This window comes from Sturnus vulgaris, chromosome 1, assembly GCF_052056855.1.
Source record: "Sturnus vulgaris isolate bStuVul1 chromosome 1, bStuVul1.hap1, whole genome shotgun sequence".
NCBI classification, from domain to species: Eukaryota; Metazoa; Chordata; class Aves; order Passeriformes; family Sturnidae; genus Sturnus; species Sturnus vulgaris.
In genome coordinates, this window is record NC_142243.1 from 30,574,343 (window position 1) to 30,591,384 (window position 17,042).

At 37.9% G+C, this 17,042-nt stretch overlaps 1 protein-coding gene across 1 annotated transcript in view; it reads right to left on the reverse strand.

The window, feature by feature from the left end:
• Window positions 1-17,042, reverse strand: part of TMEM196 (transmembrane protein 196) — a 100,041-nt gene that overhangs the window by 61,562 nt on the left and 21,437 nt on the right. Inside the window, exon 2 of the mRNA XM_088162841.1 lies at window positions 3,879-3,970. Within this exon, the coding sequence (XP_088018967.1) occupies window positions 3,879-3,896 (18 nt within the window). The 5' untranslated portion in view covers window positions 3,897-3,970. The remainder of the gene's footprint in view (window positions 1-3,878; window positions 3,971-17,042) is intronic.

Consider the following 17,042-nt stretch of genomic DNA (forward strand, 5'->3'; position numbering starts at 1 on the left):
AAATATTTATCTAAAACAGCTAAAGTGCTTGACATGAGAATCATTGATTTTAAGACTTGGGAAATAAAGGATGATACTTTAATAGATGAATGTAGAAACAAATAGATAACAACATCTGCAATGGAAATTATTTCTATTTTTATTCTTATTTTTCAAGGCAGTTTTGTATTCCTGAATTCTTTTTAAAAAAAGAAAAGCCAAAGCTAGAACACTGGTACCCAAAATCTGGAGCAGATTACAGCCTTTTCTGTAGTTGCTCTCAGTACAGATAAAGCAGGAATTTTTCTGACACATTTTGTTGCAAGGATGCCACAAAGACAGCAGTATATATACCTCAATACAAATTAACAAGGGCTATTATTTTGCCATTTATCATAAATCTCTCTCTGACAACACAAAGCACATATTTCATTTCACATAAGAAGCAGCTTTACAGCAAGACTCAACTTATTGCACCTCCTGCAGTTAGCAACAAAAAGCTTTCAAATAGTTTCTCAGATACCACTGATATTTCATAAGAACACAAAATTTTACTAATTGCCATCCCGTTGAGTGACTTTTGCCTGAAGAACAAGACACAGAAATCCCTGCTCCAGTACCAGCATCATCACCAATTCCTATTGACATCAGTAAGTGCCCTGAGACTTTCAGTCATTAGTCACAGCAGGTCATATTGTTGTTGTTAGTCATTGATTTTCTATTTACACTTAATGGCAAATTTAGCATTTACCAAAGCTGCCAAATTAACAATATTGACTAGAAAACTGAAGTAACTTCAGGAATTAATAAAAAAAACCCAAACCATGGTCCAAATTTTGTCAATATTTGCTCCTTGGAGCATGTCTGAAGAAAAAGGATCTTCTACATTACTACTCAGTTCACTTTGGTCTCTATAGAGACAGCCCAGAAAAGTGCTAAAATATGGCAAGGTTTCAAAACCCTGCAAAGATTCCTTAGTCATGCTCTTATTTAATTTCCCTGATAAAATTCCATTAGCTGGTTATTTTTCTCCAAGAAAAAAAATCACATCTTATTGAAGGATTTCTTTACTCTGAATCTACCTGATGCCATTGTCTCTGGCCAAATTACTGGAATATGGAAGATTACAGGATATACCTTAATATAAAGCTTCTTTATTTGTGGGTTAGACTGCATTTGTGGCTTTATATAATCACCAACCACAAAAGCAGCTCAATCCTTTAAAAAAAAAGCCTATTTCACAATTTAAAAACCTCAAACTTTGCACTTTTAAATTTTCTCAAATTGCAGACTATGAAACAAGATTCGTTTAAAAATTAGATCAGAAATTTTACTGGTAATATTTATATTTTTTTCTAAAAAGTTATTTCATACAACCATGGTAAATCTTAGCTTTGAACAAAAGTAAAATTGTCAACTCTTCTCTGGCATACTATAATTATAAACATGACATAAAAATGTTTCTTTTTAAAAAATAATAAAACCTAAGCTGGGAAGAATATTAAAGAGCTGGAATAAATATGCTGCTTACAAAGACCTCCACCTTTATAAGGGATATCTTATGAAAGAAAGAAAATAACCTTGTCTCCCTCCACCTTCCCCTCCCAAGGACCTTGTTTTCTTTTACCAGGAATAAACAGCCTGATAAATTTCGCATTTTCACTTGCTAGGGGTGGGACATTTAGCCAGGGAAAATTACGTAATAAACTCAGTCTGGCATTATTAGCAAACAAAAAATGCCATTCTATTAATGAAGCTTGGAAGATGTGAGGAGTATAAAATCTAGCATCTACTACTGAATGCAATCCTGCCAGCAAAAGGCAATATTTTTCTTAATTAATATTTTATCCAGAAGGCTCTCACCGCCCAAATTCCTGCAGCTGAAACCCTAAACAACAGAAGATGAAGTCAAAATATAGAAGAACAACAATAAAAACCCCAACCCAACCACAAGCCTTTTTCAAAATTCCCAAATCTTAAATAAATGAAACGGGAACTTGTCAGAAATCATTAGTCTCTGTTGTCTTTAGTAGAGTGTACTAACTAAATTCAAATCCTATCAAAATGTAGCAAAGAATTTCAACTTTTTTTTCCACAGGATAGAGAGAACTGGCAGGGCCTCAGTTACTGTTTTCAGCTCCAAAGCACAACACAGGTGTTCTGGAGCATCTTAAGAAATATCAGTTACTTCTAACTGCTTCTCAGGAGCAACCTTGATATTTTCCTTTCCCCTCACCCACCACCCTCCCGTTTCCTGTGAGACGTTTTAGTTGCAATTTTTAATCCTCATTTGTATTGTTTATTAGAAGCTTCTATAAAATGCTTTACAGAGTGGGTCAGTTAGGGCTTGTAGACTATTTTCTATAGACCACTGCAGACTAAATGATCTCTATATGTGTTTGTGCATTTGCAAGAGCAGGAGCCTGCTGTCAGTGACACAAGTGGTCCCAACAAGTCTTATCTGGAGGAAGATAAATAGGTAAAAAAGAAAGTCTTCAGCATCACCCTGCTAGGAGTCATATGTGGAATAAAATAACTGGACAGCAACACACGGACCTGTCAAGTATCTTGTCTCTGACTGACTGCCATGCATCAGGTTTTCTTTGTTCATGTTTGCTTGTTCCTCCAATCTAGATTCAGCACCTGCTTTTCTTACAATCTATACCTGACCAAAAATCCTTCTTTATATTCATGAAAATTTATTTTTGCTCAAATTTTCCACTTTTACTTAAATGCTGTTGTTGGTGATCTAGGATGATTTGTGGCTCTTTTTTATTCTACTCTGTGCAGTTCCAATTCTAAACCCTATAAAATGGGGTGTAAATTCAATTAAATGTTGAAACAAATGCCCCATAGCAGAGGCCTGATATTCCAACATAATTCTACTACACTGGTGATAAGCTCACTGACTTTGGATGTAATCATACTATCACAAATGAGAGACATTAAGGCCATTTTTAAAATCCTATAAATACTACAAACCTTTTTACAGCTTTTTTTCTCCATACAAATCACATCCTTGAACAAAGTAGAGCTATTCCCGGGAATACAAGATTATATATAAGAAATAATAAAAGGACACAAATAATGGTAAGAAATAAAATGCTGATAATATTAATGAAATTAATATTAATGACATTTGTGATATATAATGTATATAATATTATTATTATATCTATTATAATAATATAATATTAATGATTAATATTAATGACATTAATGTATTATGCTAGAGCATGACTATTTTAAATGAACAGAGCTACAATTTGAGTGTAGTCTTAGAAGACAAATAAAGAAATACAGACATTAAAATATTCTATTATTCACTCCTTCACAATTTTCTGAAAATCACACAGCACAAAGTTTACACAGATTTTTTTGTTTTCAGATGAAAATAACCCATTAGAGCTACTAGACTGTATTTTTCAGTACTACCATATGCTAGTGGATACAGAAGTAGATCTGTTTGAAAGTAGGAGATACACATTTTATGATTTACTGGAAGCTACTGTGCTGTATAAAACACTTCTAATCTAGCATGACTAATCATTTGACAGTGTTTATGTTCAGGGAGAAGAGCTACATCTCCTTGGACCTTCACCCTGACAGCCTCTCTGCAGCCAAAGGCTTTGCAGGAGGGTAATTTACCACCTCTCAACCCTGAGATGCAGAGGGTGTTTGTTTGGTAGTAAACAAGGGACCTATCCATACAACTGTATCTTTTGGCTATGCTAGGATAGACAAGACATGAATATCTAAGAAAGGAGGATTAACCAAACTCACTTTGCTAGTGAGTAAGGCATGCATCAGTGAGATGACTTCACACACTAAGAGAAAGCAAAAAGTAAAGCCAAAGCTTTCAAAATCCTCAAGTATTTTAGCTCACTGATTTAACTTACCAATTTAGCTTCCTCCATCTTCTTTTAACTTACATTTATGGCTGTTATTTCCCGTTGTGTTATCCCACCACATCAAGTATGTCTCTCTCAGCCTGAAAGTTACAAAAGAAAACAAAATGTCATAATGTACCTCATTTTCCAAATCCCTTTAAAATGTTGCTGGATGAGCATGAGCACGACGTTGATTTGTTGGTGGTGGTTTTAAAAATGCTGCGTTCTCTTTTTGAAATTATTTTTTAATGCAAACAGGGTAATTTATGAGTACTGCCAGTTAAATTCTTAACTACATCAGGTTTTATGTATGAGTTTCCATCCTGATGAACTAAGAGTTTAATAATACAGCTGTCAGAGAAGCTAAAGTTAGGAGAACTTTAAAACCTGTCTTTCAAAAAAAGGTATCTTAAATCTTATGAGGGATAAAGCATGAAAACAAATTTGATGGAAAATAATTGATAGATCTTTGGCCCTGGCCATTTACCTCCTTTTCTTCTAAGTTGCCTCTGATTTAAATGGAAGATGGGAGAAAAAAATTCTGTGTCTGCCGCACTGTTCTGAAAGAAAAATTTCCAGGGTTGGCCTGTTACTCAAAGCCCCTTAACCAGGATGAACTAGTCCCCTTGAAGAATTTTATTTTTCCCTCTCTTCTCCTTTCCACTTTGAGGAAAAAATTACAACCTCTGCTTGGGACATATTTAATTTTACTCATATAAGTACTATAGATGATATTGCATAAATATGACTGCTTCACTAATTACTATGATCAGACAAATTCATCAAGAGTCATAGTGAAAGCAATTACATAAAAAATTAACCGGAGAGAGAATCACAGACTCATAGAAACAAAGAATCATTTAGGTGGAAAATACCTTTAAAATCATTGACTCTGACCATTAATGTAGCACTGCCAAGTTTACCACTAATCCACGTCTCTAAGAACCACATCTACATATCTTTTAATACTTCCAGGGATGTTGACTCAACCACTTCCCTGGGCAGGCTGTTTCAGTGAAGAAATTTTTGCTGGTATCCTGCCTAAACCTCCCCTGACACAACTTGAGGCCATGTCCTCATGTTCTGTCACTTATTTGGGAGAAGAGTACAACCCCCACCTCACTACACCCTCCTTTCACGTACAAAGAACAAAGGTCTCCCTGAGCATCCTCTTCTCCCGACTAAACCCCCTCATCTCCCTGAGCTGCTCCCCACAGGACTTGTGCTCCAGACCCTTCCCCAGCTCCTTTGTCCTTCTCTGGACACTCTCCAGCACCTCAATGTCTTTCTTGTAGTGAGGAGCCCAGGGAGTGAGCACAGGATTCGAGGTGTGGCCTCACCAGTGCCCAGCACAGGGGACAGTCACTGCCCTGGTCCTACCAGCACACCATTGCTGACACAGGCCAGGATGCCATTGCCCTTCTTGGCCCCCTGGGCACATGCTGGATCATGTTCAGCTGGCTGTTAACCAGCACCCCAGGGTGCTTTTCTGTCTGACATCTTTCCAAACACTCAGCCTGTGGTGCTGTAGCACTTTCCCCCAGCCTGTAGCACTGCCTGGGGTTGTTGTGACCCAAGAGCAGGACCTGGATCTTGGTCCTATTGAACCTCACACCGTTGGCCTCAGCCCATTGATCCAGCAAATCCAGATCCCTCTGAAGAGCTTTCCAGCCCTCCTCCATATCAGCACTCCAACCCAACTTTGTATCATCTTCAAACTGAGTGAGGGTGCTCTCATTCCCCTCATCCATATCATTGATAAATATATAAAACAGGACTGGCCCCAGCACTGGTCCCTGGGGAACACCACTAGTGATCAGCTGCCAGCTCCACTCACTATCATTCTCTGGGCTTGGCTATCCAAACAGTTTTTTGCCCAGGGAACAGTTCACTCATCCAAGCCAGTTTTTCCTGGAGAACTTTGTGGAAAATGGCATCAAGGGGTTTACTAAAGTCCAGGTAGACACATCCACAGCCTTTCCTGGCAAACAAAGAAGGAAAAATATTTTTTCTCAAGCTGTTGGTTACCCATAACTAAGGAGAGTTAATAAAAATTTTCCACTGCTTTCAAAATAAAAGTGGTTCTACACTTTGCCAGAATATATCCTATGTGCAGAATATAACTCACTTTCAGGTTAGCTTAATTTCAGTTAAAACATTAATCTGATTTTGCTTTCTGCTGTGTTGTGTTCAGTAGAGCTGACATACTGACAACTCTTGCAGTGCTGAGGTCTGCAAGGAAGTGCAGTGACTTCTGGTCAGACTCAGCACTGCTGTAAACTGAGAGAGTTGTGACTGCTGTTGCTTTGGGAGGGCTGTGCATGCAGACACTGTGGACTCTGCAGTGTAGTGACTGCAATGTTTGCTGAGGGCTGCACCAGAGTCCATTCAGCCTGCCCAGAAGGAGAAGATCCACTCTTTCTCTTTGAGCACTGTTAGAACTACTCATGAGCTACATCCTCCCAGGTGGATTAGTGGGAAGAGAAGTACAGTACATGAAGTGCTGAAACAATTTTCCTGTGCAGCTTTGTGTGTTATTGTCTTGGCTAGGACATGTGGTATCCACATGGAGTTCACACAGAGTGTACAGTCATGGTCATGTGTTTCCCCTTCCATTGCAGCAGACGTGCTGATATAGTTGAGTTCAATTGCACTGAATACAGATTCCTAGAACTAAGTAACTAATTAAATTAATTAATTAGCTAATAAAATCCATGGGGTCTTAATTTATATTCTACCCACAGAATTACCTCTTTTTGTGATAGTTCGACACTTGGACTCTATGAGCTTAAAGGACTTTTCCAACCTCAATGATTCTAAATTTCTGTAATTCTGTGACTTTTTGAAAGCTAGACATTTAGATAAGGTTAGGATGGAAATGAGTTTTGTACAAGATTCAGGCAGACAGGCTTTCTCAGATTGATTAATGTTCTTAACAGCTGTTAATTCTTTCTTCTCTGTCTAAATTGAGGTTCTTGGCAGCTGTAATGTTTCTTAGAAATAGATTTATTGCACAAGTAGGTTTTTAGTTACTTTAAAAAAATCATATTATTTTGATAAGGAGAGAAACATGAAACCAAATAATATTCTTACTGTGGCAAATTCTTGATGCATTTTTAGCAGGCAAAATCTTCCCATTATATTTTTGAAGTCATTTGAGCACACTTATTAACAGCCTTTTCTTAACAAAATCGAGCCTAGCAGGATTTTACCTGCTTTATACTTTTTCTCTATTCAGAGTTTGCTATTTGCATCAAAATTTGTGCTGGAATGTATGGTGCTCTCATAATTTTTTTTCTATTTCTGTTATTTTTTGTCTTTCCAGTAACTTCTTGATTTTATAAGTTCTAATATAGATTGATTATTATTTTGGGAGCAGAATTATACGCCTCCAAAGCATCCCCTCTGAGTCAGTCTGTGGAGGAGAAATTCATTCTATCTCTGTGCACTGTAAATAAATTGTATGCTAAAGAGATCAGCCTTTTTAAATATCATCATGTCTTTTTTTATTTTATGCATCTTCATCTTTCCGAGCTCAATAAGCAAACTGTTATGAGTCAGACTAGAAAAGAGAAAAAACAAACAAACACAGAGAAGTGCAGTATTACCTCTGCTTTCCAAATCATTAGGCATTTTATATTAGATTATGACATTATAATCTCTCAGCTAATATTTAGTTTTCCCTTACCAATTGCCACTGTGAAGTATATTTAATATAGTCCACAACTAGAGGGAATTTGAACAAGATTACTTTAGGCCCATAGTTCTGCAGAAACTATTGTCATCCACATTTAGCAGTTTATCTTCCAGCTAAATCAATCCTGATTCTTAAATTACTCTTAAATCTTGAATGATCATTTGACAGCACTGATACTGAAATCACTGATCCTTCAGGCATCCTTGTCCTAGAAACACAACAAAACTTAAGTCCCCAATCTAGTCACAGCTCTCAAAATCCCAGTCAATAGTGCCCCACATTCCTTCTCCAACAGCAGCCCTGCTCCTGGATCCCCACATTCTCTTCTCCCAATCCCCAACCTCAGAGCTTCTTCATGAGTTCCTTCAGCAATTTCAGAATGTTTCAGAAAGCAGCAGAATATCTCAGATAAAAGGCAACAGGCAAGCCACGGGAAAGCAAAGAAGAGGAACATTTCATTGTTCAGGGAAGGGAGAAAAGAGAGTGAATCCAATTCCATCTGCTGAAGAATGTCACACAAATCAGCAGATATTAGGAAAACCAGATGGCTCTTTGTCAGGTCATAAGACAGTGAGATGGAGATAGGTCAGAAGAGCTCTGCCTCAGACACAAACTTTGTATCTTCTGGGATCCTTCTCTGGAAAAAGTCCCATCACTGAAACTAGAACTGAGGAGTTTATAACCCAAATGACCATATAAAACCAAAAGCCTTTGAGAAAATCAACATGCTACAAAACATCCAGAAAACAATAACAAATCGTAATGCTTGCTCCAGAAAAAGTTCATTTGCTGTAGAGCAAAGCTGTGTGAGACAAGGTCTTTGGCTTTACACTTGCCCATGAAAATAAAAGCTTTGCAAACCCCTGAGTGACATGTCTGTCCTTTGGCTGACAGAAATATAAGAAGTATGAGAAGCTGCTAGAAGCTTCCTCCAAATCCAGCAGAGCCAATTCCAGACTGCTCTAAGACAGACATGCTCCTGGCCAAGGCTAGGACAATTAAGAGTGGTGGCAATGGCTCTGTGATAACATATTTAAGAAAAATAAAATAAATAAAAAAAAAAAGTTATTGCAGAGATGTAATTGTGGCCGGAGAAGAGCAGGGTGAGAATACATGAGAGGAACAACTCTGCAGACACCAAGGTCAGTGAGGCAGAGCAGGCAGGAGGTGCCAGAGCTGAGATTCCCCTGCAGCCCGTGGTGCAGACCATGGTGGAGAGGCTGCACCCATGCAGAGCCATGGGGATGCAGAGATCCACCTGCAGCCCATGGAGGAGACCCACGCTGGAGCAGGGAGATGCCTTAGAGGAGGCTGTGAAGCCATGGAACAGGTTTCTGGGCAGGAACCTGCAGAGAGAGGAGCCCATGGTGGCAGCAGGTTTGCTGGCAGGACTTGTGACCCCAGGCTGGATCAGCCTGTCCTGGCACACCATAGGAGAGCACATCCCGTGGAGGAGTGACCCACACTGCAGCAGTTTGTGGAGGACTTTTGACCATGGAACAGACGCCTGTCCAGACAAGTTAGAGATCAGAAAAGGGTTCTTCCCCCAGAGAGAGGCTGGGCACTGGAACTGCTCCCCAGGGAAGTGGTCACAGCACCAGCCTGACAGAGCTCAAGAAGGGTTTGAACAACACTCTCAGGAACATGGTGTGACTCTTGGGGTATCCTGTCCAGGGAGAAGAGCTGGAATCTATTCCTGTGGGTCCCTTCCAACTCAGCTTATTCTGTGATTCTGTGTAATGCTAAACCACAGTTACAATATTTTATTTTGTTAGTATTTTTTCCAATTATTGTTCTCAATATTTCACTACTATTTTTGATCCCTTCTTCCCTCATTTATCTATGCTATCCATCCATCAGTGTTTTGTTTTATCATAATTGCTTAGTTTTTGCTTTTCTGATATTTGGCCTGAAAGGCATATTTTATTTTCTCTTCATACAGTTAATTTCCTTCCTCTCTAAATCTCTAAATTGCTATGTACAAAATACATTACATCCAATACATGCTGTTATAGAAGCTGAGAATAAATGGTTTGGCACCTGGTAGATGCTGAGTTGCCAAGTTACCACTTCAGATATCTGCAGTCTCATTGTGGAAATGCTAGTAGCATTAATCCTTTGCTCACATACACTATAGAGTTATAGGAAATAAACAGTTACAATGAGTAGAAAATACTACAATTTAAGAAGAGGATATGAGAAAAAAAATTGATAAAAAACTCCTGGAATGGTTTTGTGAGTCCTTTAAACCTCATGAATATTTTCTTTCAATGCTAGTGTCCTTAATTAAATCCTCACCAGCTCTGCACTAACTCCAGGGTAAAATTACAATCCTTGATCTTTTCACTGGGATTTTTAACTATCTCATTCACCGATTTAAATTCTCTTTGTAGAGAAAGAAAGGCTGAGAGAATTAGGTTTGCTCAGGCTGGAAAAGAGAAGGTTTCAAGGCTGACCTAATCCCAGCCTTCCACTACCTGTAGAAGGAGAGGGACTTTTTACAAGGACATGTAGTGACAAGACAAGGGGCAATGGCTTCAAACTGAAAGACAGGACATTTGCATTAGATATTAGGGAAATATTCTTTATTGTGAGGGTGGAGATACCCTGGAATGGGTTACCCAGAGAATTTGTGGATGCCCCATCCCTGGAGGTGTTCAAGGCCAGACTGGATGGTATTCTGAGAAACCTGGTCCAGTGAAACAGCCCTGCCACTGGCAGCAAGTTGGAACTAGATGTGCTTGGAGGTGCCTTCCTTAAAAAAAATCTTTCTGTGATTCTATTATTTTTCAAATGGCTATTTCTGTATTTCCTGCTTGTAACATACCATTTGTTCTGTCTTCTCCATCACCATCTTCCACTAAGAGACATTTTTATTAGTGGTACCTCTCTGTACTAGTCCTAAAGTCAGGTAGTCAAAAATAATGACATTGATAATGCTTTTCTTTAATCAGTTTTTCTAGGATGGTTAGTGTATGGTGATTGAGATGGAAAATATATACATTAGACAAAAAAAATCAACCTGTACTAGACATCTGTTTTTGCCTCAATGGGTTCATGTTTTGTGTCAACTTTTCTCATGAAATTATGCTTTCCCTTGTATTTGTTCTTCATATTCTAACAAATATGTTCTAGCAATTTAAACCCTATTGTGATTGGCAGCTCCATACATTTTGTGGGGATTTTTTTAACTGAAACTGGCCTGTGGTTGAAACTATGTATCAAGTTCCTAATCTGATATGAGTAAATATAACATCTCTAACACAATTTATCGAAGCTTAACCTCTTTTTAGAGCTCTCTCCACCTTCTGTTATTTCACACAGAAATAATTTGGAACAACAACACTCACAAGTTATTTTATTTTATTTCTGAAGTTATTTATTATTGAATAGTAGCAACATTTTAAAATTTGCTTTTCCAGCAAAATTATGTAATCAGATGATGGCAGTTGAAGTGGGAATGAGGAAACAATAAGGAAATATATGGAAATATTATTGTCAGTCCTGCAAGAACTATTTTTTTCTGTATTTATGTTGTCTTGGGTGGGATTTAATTTTGTATTTGACAATTACTGTTTTTCCCAAGCAGCACTCTGACACCTTGATGCCTTTTATCTTGATTGCTTGAATGAATTATGACATTAATTGTTTCTCTGGGCTTTTCTTGGACTGTATGCATTTGCCTTGGTTTTGTTTGTTTAATTCTTGCTGTTCTTATTTTATCTTTAATTAGTTCAGTGTTCCTCTTTCCACTCCAAGTTGCACAATATTTTCTGAAGTAGCAAAGAAGTAGGTCAGGAGGGAATAATTCTGTTCTTCAGGAAATGGTGACATTTTGCCTTTTTTTTTTTCCATTATGAAATGGAACTAAAATGACCTATAAAACGTATTTTCAAAAACATCATTAAAAACATCTGGGGGAATCATATTACTTTGCTACAAAAAATTCTAAACATTTTATTAAAAAACATTTTGAAAGACACATGACTTGTATTAAAATATAAGTTATTTTAAAAGTAAGTTTGGAAATAAATGATTCAAAATTTGCACAAATAACAAAATGGGACAAATCTCTACATGAAAAAATGTGCCAAATTATCCAGAATTTCCAAATATATTACTTTTTTTTCTAATAATTTTGTTGAGATTCAGTACTCTCCATCCCAGGGTAACCTTCAGGCAATACAAAGCAGCCATTTCAAAAAGACTATGACTTCCTTCTCTTAGGGAAACCTTTCTGCTTTGCCTTTGCAGCCCACTCAGCTGCTTCCTTATTTTCTTCTGAACAGCCCCGAATAGCAGTGTTGTCTTCTCTTTGCTCAGGTTTCTGGCAGCCCCTCTCCTGGTAACTCCTGTTCATGGCTGACATCAGCTTGCAGAGCTCTGACTCATTTCAGTCAGCTTCTCTTCAAATTGGCTTTCTTGCCTACCTTTGAATTGGCAACATCTGCTATGGCTTTGTCACAGCCAAAATGCAGCACTGTCCCCATCTGGAAGGACTAACAGCCATCCTTTACACTACCCCACTTTTGGCATGTGACTTCCTTGGCTCCAGCTGGTCTTTTTACTGCCCTCAGTCTCCATAATTTCCATTTATTCTCCTTCTGTCAGGACTTCAATAGGTTCATAGGTTTTGACATATTTTATTCCCCCCATAGACCCTTTCTGACCCAAATTCAACTGCTATCCTGACACTGATGCACCCTACATGAAATCCTTCTATCCAAATAAAAATGTCAGTCTTTTTTGGTTTGTCTCTCCATTTCTGTCAGTCAAATGCACCAAAAGCATTTTCTTTTCCTAGTTTTCTCTGCCACTGGGCTTTTTGCTAAGCACTGCCCTTTCTGCTATACTAGTTTATAATTAGGTATTGACTCTGATTCACTAAGTATCTGAAGCTCTACAGAAGTTTATATTTTCCTGGTAGTTTTCAACCAAGATTAGTAAGGACTCATCTACAGGATACAAATATTCTTCAGTGATTCATCTTGCATTTTGATTTCTGCAACATCCTGAATTTGGGAATGAGCTAGAACTGCTTGAGAATTGGACAGGATAAGCATGAAGAAATTGGACTGGAACAAAGGACTCAAGGGAAAAGGGCATGTAAAGGCATAATTTATCAATACTCAGAGGAAGAAGCCAAGATGTACCTGCTAGAGTGCATACTCTCTGGAGTTTGACATGGAACCTGGGACTCCGAATTGCCACGATTTTGTCTTAGCATTAAACAACAATTTCATCTTTTCATGGTTAACTATTGTTGCTACCAGTCACTTTAATTTCTCAAATGGCAGAAATTCACATGAATCTAAATACTGCTACTCTGCTGCTGTGGTGAAATACATTATATTCAGATTCAACATAAGATGATGTTATTTTTACAGTGTGCCTAGGAATTACCAGAAGAAAGTTTGTCTACAGGGAGAATTTAAGTCAAGAGGCATATATCTGTTAAGTGAAATGAGTAAACTAGAAAAGCAGGTGAATGGTTAAATTTATGCAGGAAGATGAAACACCAGGTGAAAGCACACTCATCTTAATTCTTTAAACCCCTCTCCAACCACAGCTGAAGTCTCTTGCACCAAGATTTTGCAAAGCACCCTTCAAGGGAAACAAATTAAAGAAAAACCCACTGCATGTTCCAGTGGATATGAAATACCTGCTCTAGGGTTGGATTGGGGTTTTATATTTAAGGTGACTGCCACGTGCTATATTCCTACTTCATTTCTTGCAGATCCAACTGAGCAACTGCAGTACGGTACAGGTTAGAAATTGAAAAATTGCACTTTCTCTAAAGTTCCTCTGCCTAGAGTTTGAAATGCAGAAGTGCTTAGCATGTGTGAGTTGTGTTCATGCCAATGGAAGCTGTGCTTCGTATTTTAATAGTTTGAGTACTCCCTGCATATTTAAAGGAAAAAGTTTTGGGGCCAGTTGTTTTTCAAGTTAATTTTTATGCCTGTAGTTTAGATGCCTTCTATTTGCACGCAGAACAGGAACAGCACACTCTTATCTCAGAAAGATCTGGAGAAGACTCAGTCACTAATACACACCTGAGTGAGTGAGGCCCCAGCTGAGAGCTTGTGAAGGAGATCCAGGTCTAGCCACTACTGACATACTGACTTCAGTTACTCTGAGGGTCTTCAGAGCAAGATCACAGGGCTTGAACACCATGATTACTAAGTAAGCACCGTCACCTTATAATTATGTCTTCAAAACACATTTTGAAAATTAAGTAAGCTCTAGAAATGATGGGGTGAACATAAAAATATTGTATAATTAGTAATTAAATAGGCATTACCAATTTTGTGCACAGGAGGAGACAGATATTTTGTGGAAAGAAACAGCGTGTGAACATATATCCGAATGTATATGTGAAATAAAATTAATGATGGGTGATGAGGCATCCTTTTTTATGACACTTTTTAACTGGCAAGCATTTGACAGCAAAGTTGCAGTGGTGTTATTCTAATGTAAGTATGTGTGTGTAATTGAACTAAGGAATATTCTGCACATACTCTTGATTTCTGTTGATTTCAGCCAATTTCTGACTGTTTCTTCTCATTAATTTCTCACTGGTCCCCAGTATATTATAATATGTTTTGCTGCAGTAATGCTGATTGCTCAGCCTCACTGCTAGTGAATACAACCTGTAATGTATTCAGTGCAGAGGAAGTATATCACATTTCATGGAGTCAGCACAGTCAGCTCAGATCACTTCTTGTGCATTAGCAACAGAAGTGAAGCTCAAAAGCTGTGTTGTAGCTCAGAATCTCTGAAGCATGACAGACCATTCCCAATGCCTTCTAGTGACACCTTTTGGTGATAAACCCATGGTCTGTGACCTGACAGAATGCACAGACTTGTTCCACTCCTTTCTGTTGACATATTTGCCCCAGCAATGAGTCTATTTAAAGAGTTTTTTAGTGGCTGAAGAAGAAAACAAAAGAGAAAAATCAATGTATAATTTAAATAAAAGTTGAACAGAGTATGTAGTAGCAATGCAAAGTATAAGTAATCAGGATCAATTCTAAAAGTAAGCACTGTTTGTAGGCTAGGATTAATGACCTTGTATCACAGCTAGAATTACATCTGGCAAAGGTCAAACATGAAAAGTTATCTTTAGATTTAAGACTTCAGTTTTCAGAAAATATTAAGTGATGATCTGGCCAAGGTTCACTGAAATATCCGAGTTCAAGAGGTACATGGCTACAGTGATCACACTGACAATTGAGGTTTGAAATGAAATGGTCCAAAATCAGTTTTCAAGAAAAAATAGTCAGTATAGCAGCACTACTATAAAATCCTTGTTTGGCCAGATAGATTTGAGTCTTTTGAATAAGGTACACATCGGTACTTCAGTTGTACTGTGATTGTTGCAGTTTAATTATCTTAATTTTTGCCAGTGTGGCGCAATGACTATGAAGAAGGTGCACTCGATTAATGTGCTAGGAGATATTACTCATTTGCATATTAATTAACTCTTATGTCTCTGGATTCATAGACACTTAAACCTATGAGGGACTATGGGACTATTGTAATCATTTAGATGTATTTCTAGCAGAACAAAAACTGTAAACTCAATAATTCATGTCTCAAAGCAATAAACTCTGAGGTACATCTTTCAGAGCAAGTACCCTGCTATATTCCTGCTTCTTCTCGCCTATACATTTTCTTGTTGCTTCCCTAAATTTTTCCTCTAAAAAAAGTCTATTTTCATCCAAAAGTTCCGAAAAAAAACCCTTTTTCTTAAATCACTCATAAACTCCAGCTGTCACTTATTAGATACTGCATATGACAGTCACAGATATGCTTACTTTTTTGAGCACCTGCTCTGTACCAGCTCTAACCAGTTACTGACTGGGCAGTGGCAATATTGCTCCTGCGTTATACACACTGCACACAAAGCCTGTGATTCTGTGATATAGTTCGTCATATGAACAGGAGGCAAGAAGGCAAGTGGAGAGTTATCATGACCTGTCTTGAATAGTTCTTCTAAGTGCTCTAGTGAGTGCCACAGCCACAGAAATCTTGCCAAAGTGGGAGACCTCAGGGACACAATGTTAAAGAAGTCTTTATGTACCTTTCTGACTAGAACAAATGAATACCTGACATCTTTCTGTGCAAGTGTGCAGGGGTTCTTCCAGGGAGACAGGAATCATTGTTGATATATACTAGAATTAATCAGAATAGAAAGTGGATCTATTCCCATCCTTTCCTTGTGTGTGAGAACCTTCTAAGGCACCAGCAGCAGTCAGTCTCTATAGAGAGATTGAGCTGGGATACACAAACAATAATCTGGAAATACATTTATCCTTAAATAAAAGAGCCAGATCTGCTGGGAAAGAGAGAATGAAGCTGGTGGGAAGTGGAGGAGACCCTTCAATTATGTATTTTAAGGAACCGATTACCCATAGCCTTACTTGGACCTATCTGGTCTCTTCTGCATCTTGAGGTTTATTTTTTCTTCTATTCCTCCCAAGGTTTAGTTGTTCACTGTCCTTCAGAGCACACAAGCCCCATGACTCCACTGCAACAACTACAGCAGAATCCTAATCTGTCCCACGTTCCTGAAGAGTCATTTCTCTGGCTTCAGCCTCTGGGAAAGATAGATCCAGATCTGTCCTTCCTTCCTTGAACCCAAGGGCCAAGAGTTGAGATCAAGACACCTTCTCATCAAAACGTGCAAGACATTTTTCTAAATTAAGGACTGAAAAGTAACCTGGAGTCTAGAGGAGCACAGCAACAGCCTTGTGATCTCTAAAGAAAGCTGTATAAAAAAACTACTGTCCATCCCTTGGAGGAGAAATGTTGCATGTCCCCTTACCCTTGGTGCAACAGAACCAAAGAGAATACTGTTGAACTAAATTCACCATAATATAAGCTAGTTTTCCATCAGAATGCTATATGCATTATATGCACTATATATGTGCATATGTATTTATATAAACAGTATGTATATGTGTGCATATTTGCTCTATGTACTACATTTTAAATTACTATATGGTTTTGATATTTAATGAAATATGATCTTTCATCCTATGTCCAAACCATTCTGGTCTATCCTTTCATGTGTCAAACGGTGTTTATAAATTCCTAATGAATGCTCTGTGAAGAATGCAACAAGAATTACAGCTGCTTTCAACTATAGATACCCTGAGTGAAGTGTATTGAGCTGCACTTTTCTCTGACTGTTGGAGCACTGCAGTTTTGCAAGAGGAAAGGACAGGATTTATGCATGAAAATCAGATGTTATAGCAGCAGAAGAAATTATGATAATATGCATAATTAAGAAAAGATACCTCTCACACTTTTATCTCAAGATTTTGCATGTAGGGAGATTTTATGTTGCCGTCATGCATAACATCTGCAAATGGTACAACCAGTTAATATGAACAAAACTGATACTGAATTTATTGTAAGCTGGGCATGGTGAAATGAACAGCTTGAGTGATTCAAGAAAATACAGTAAATGG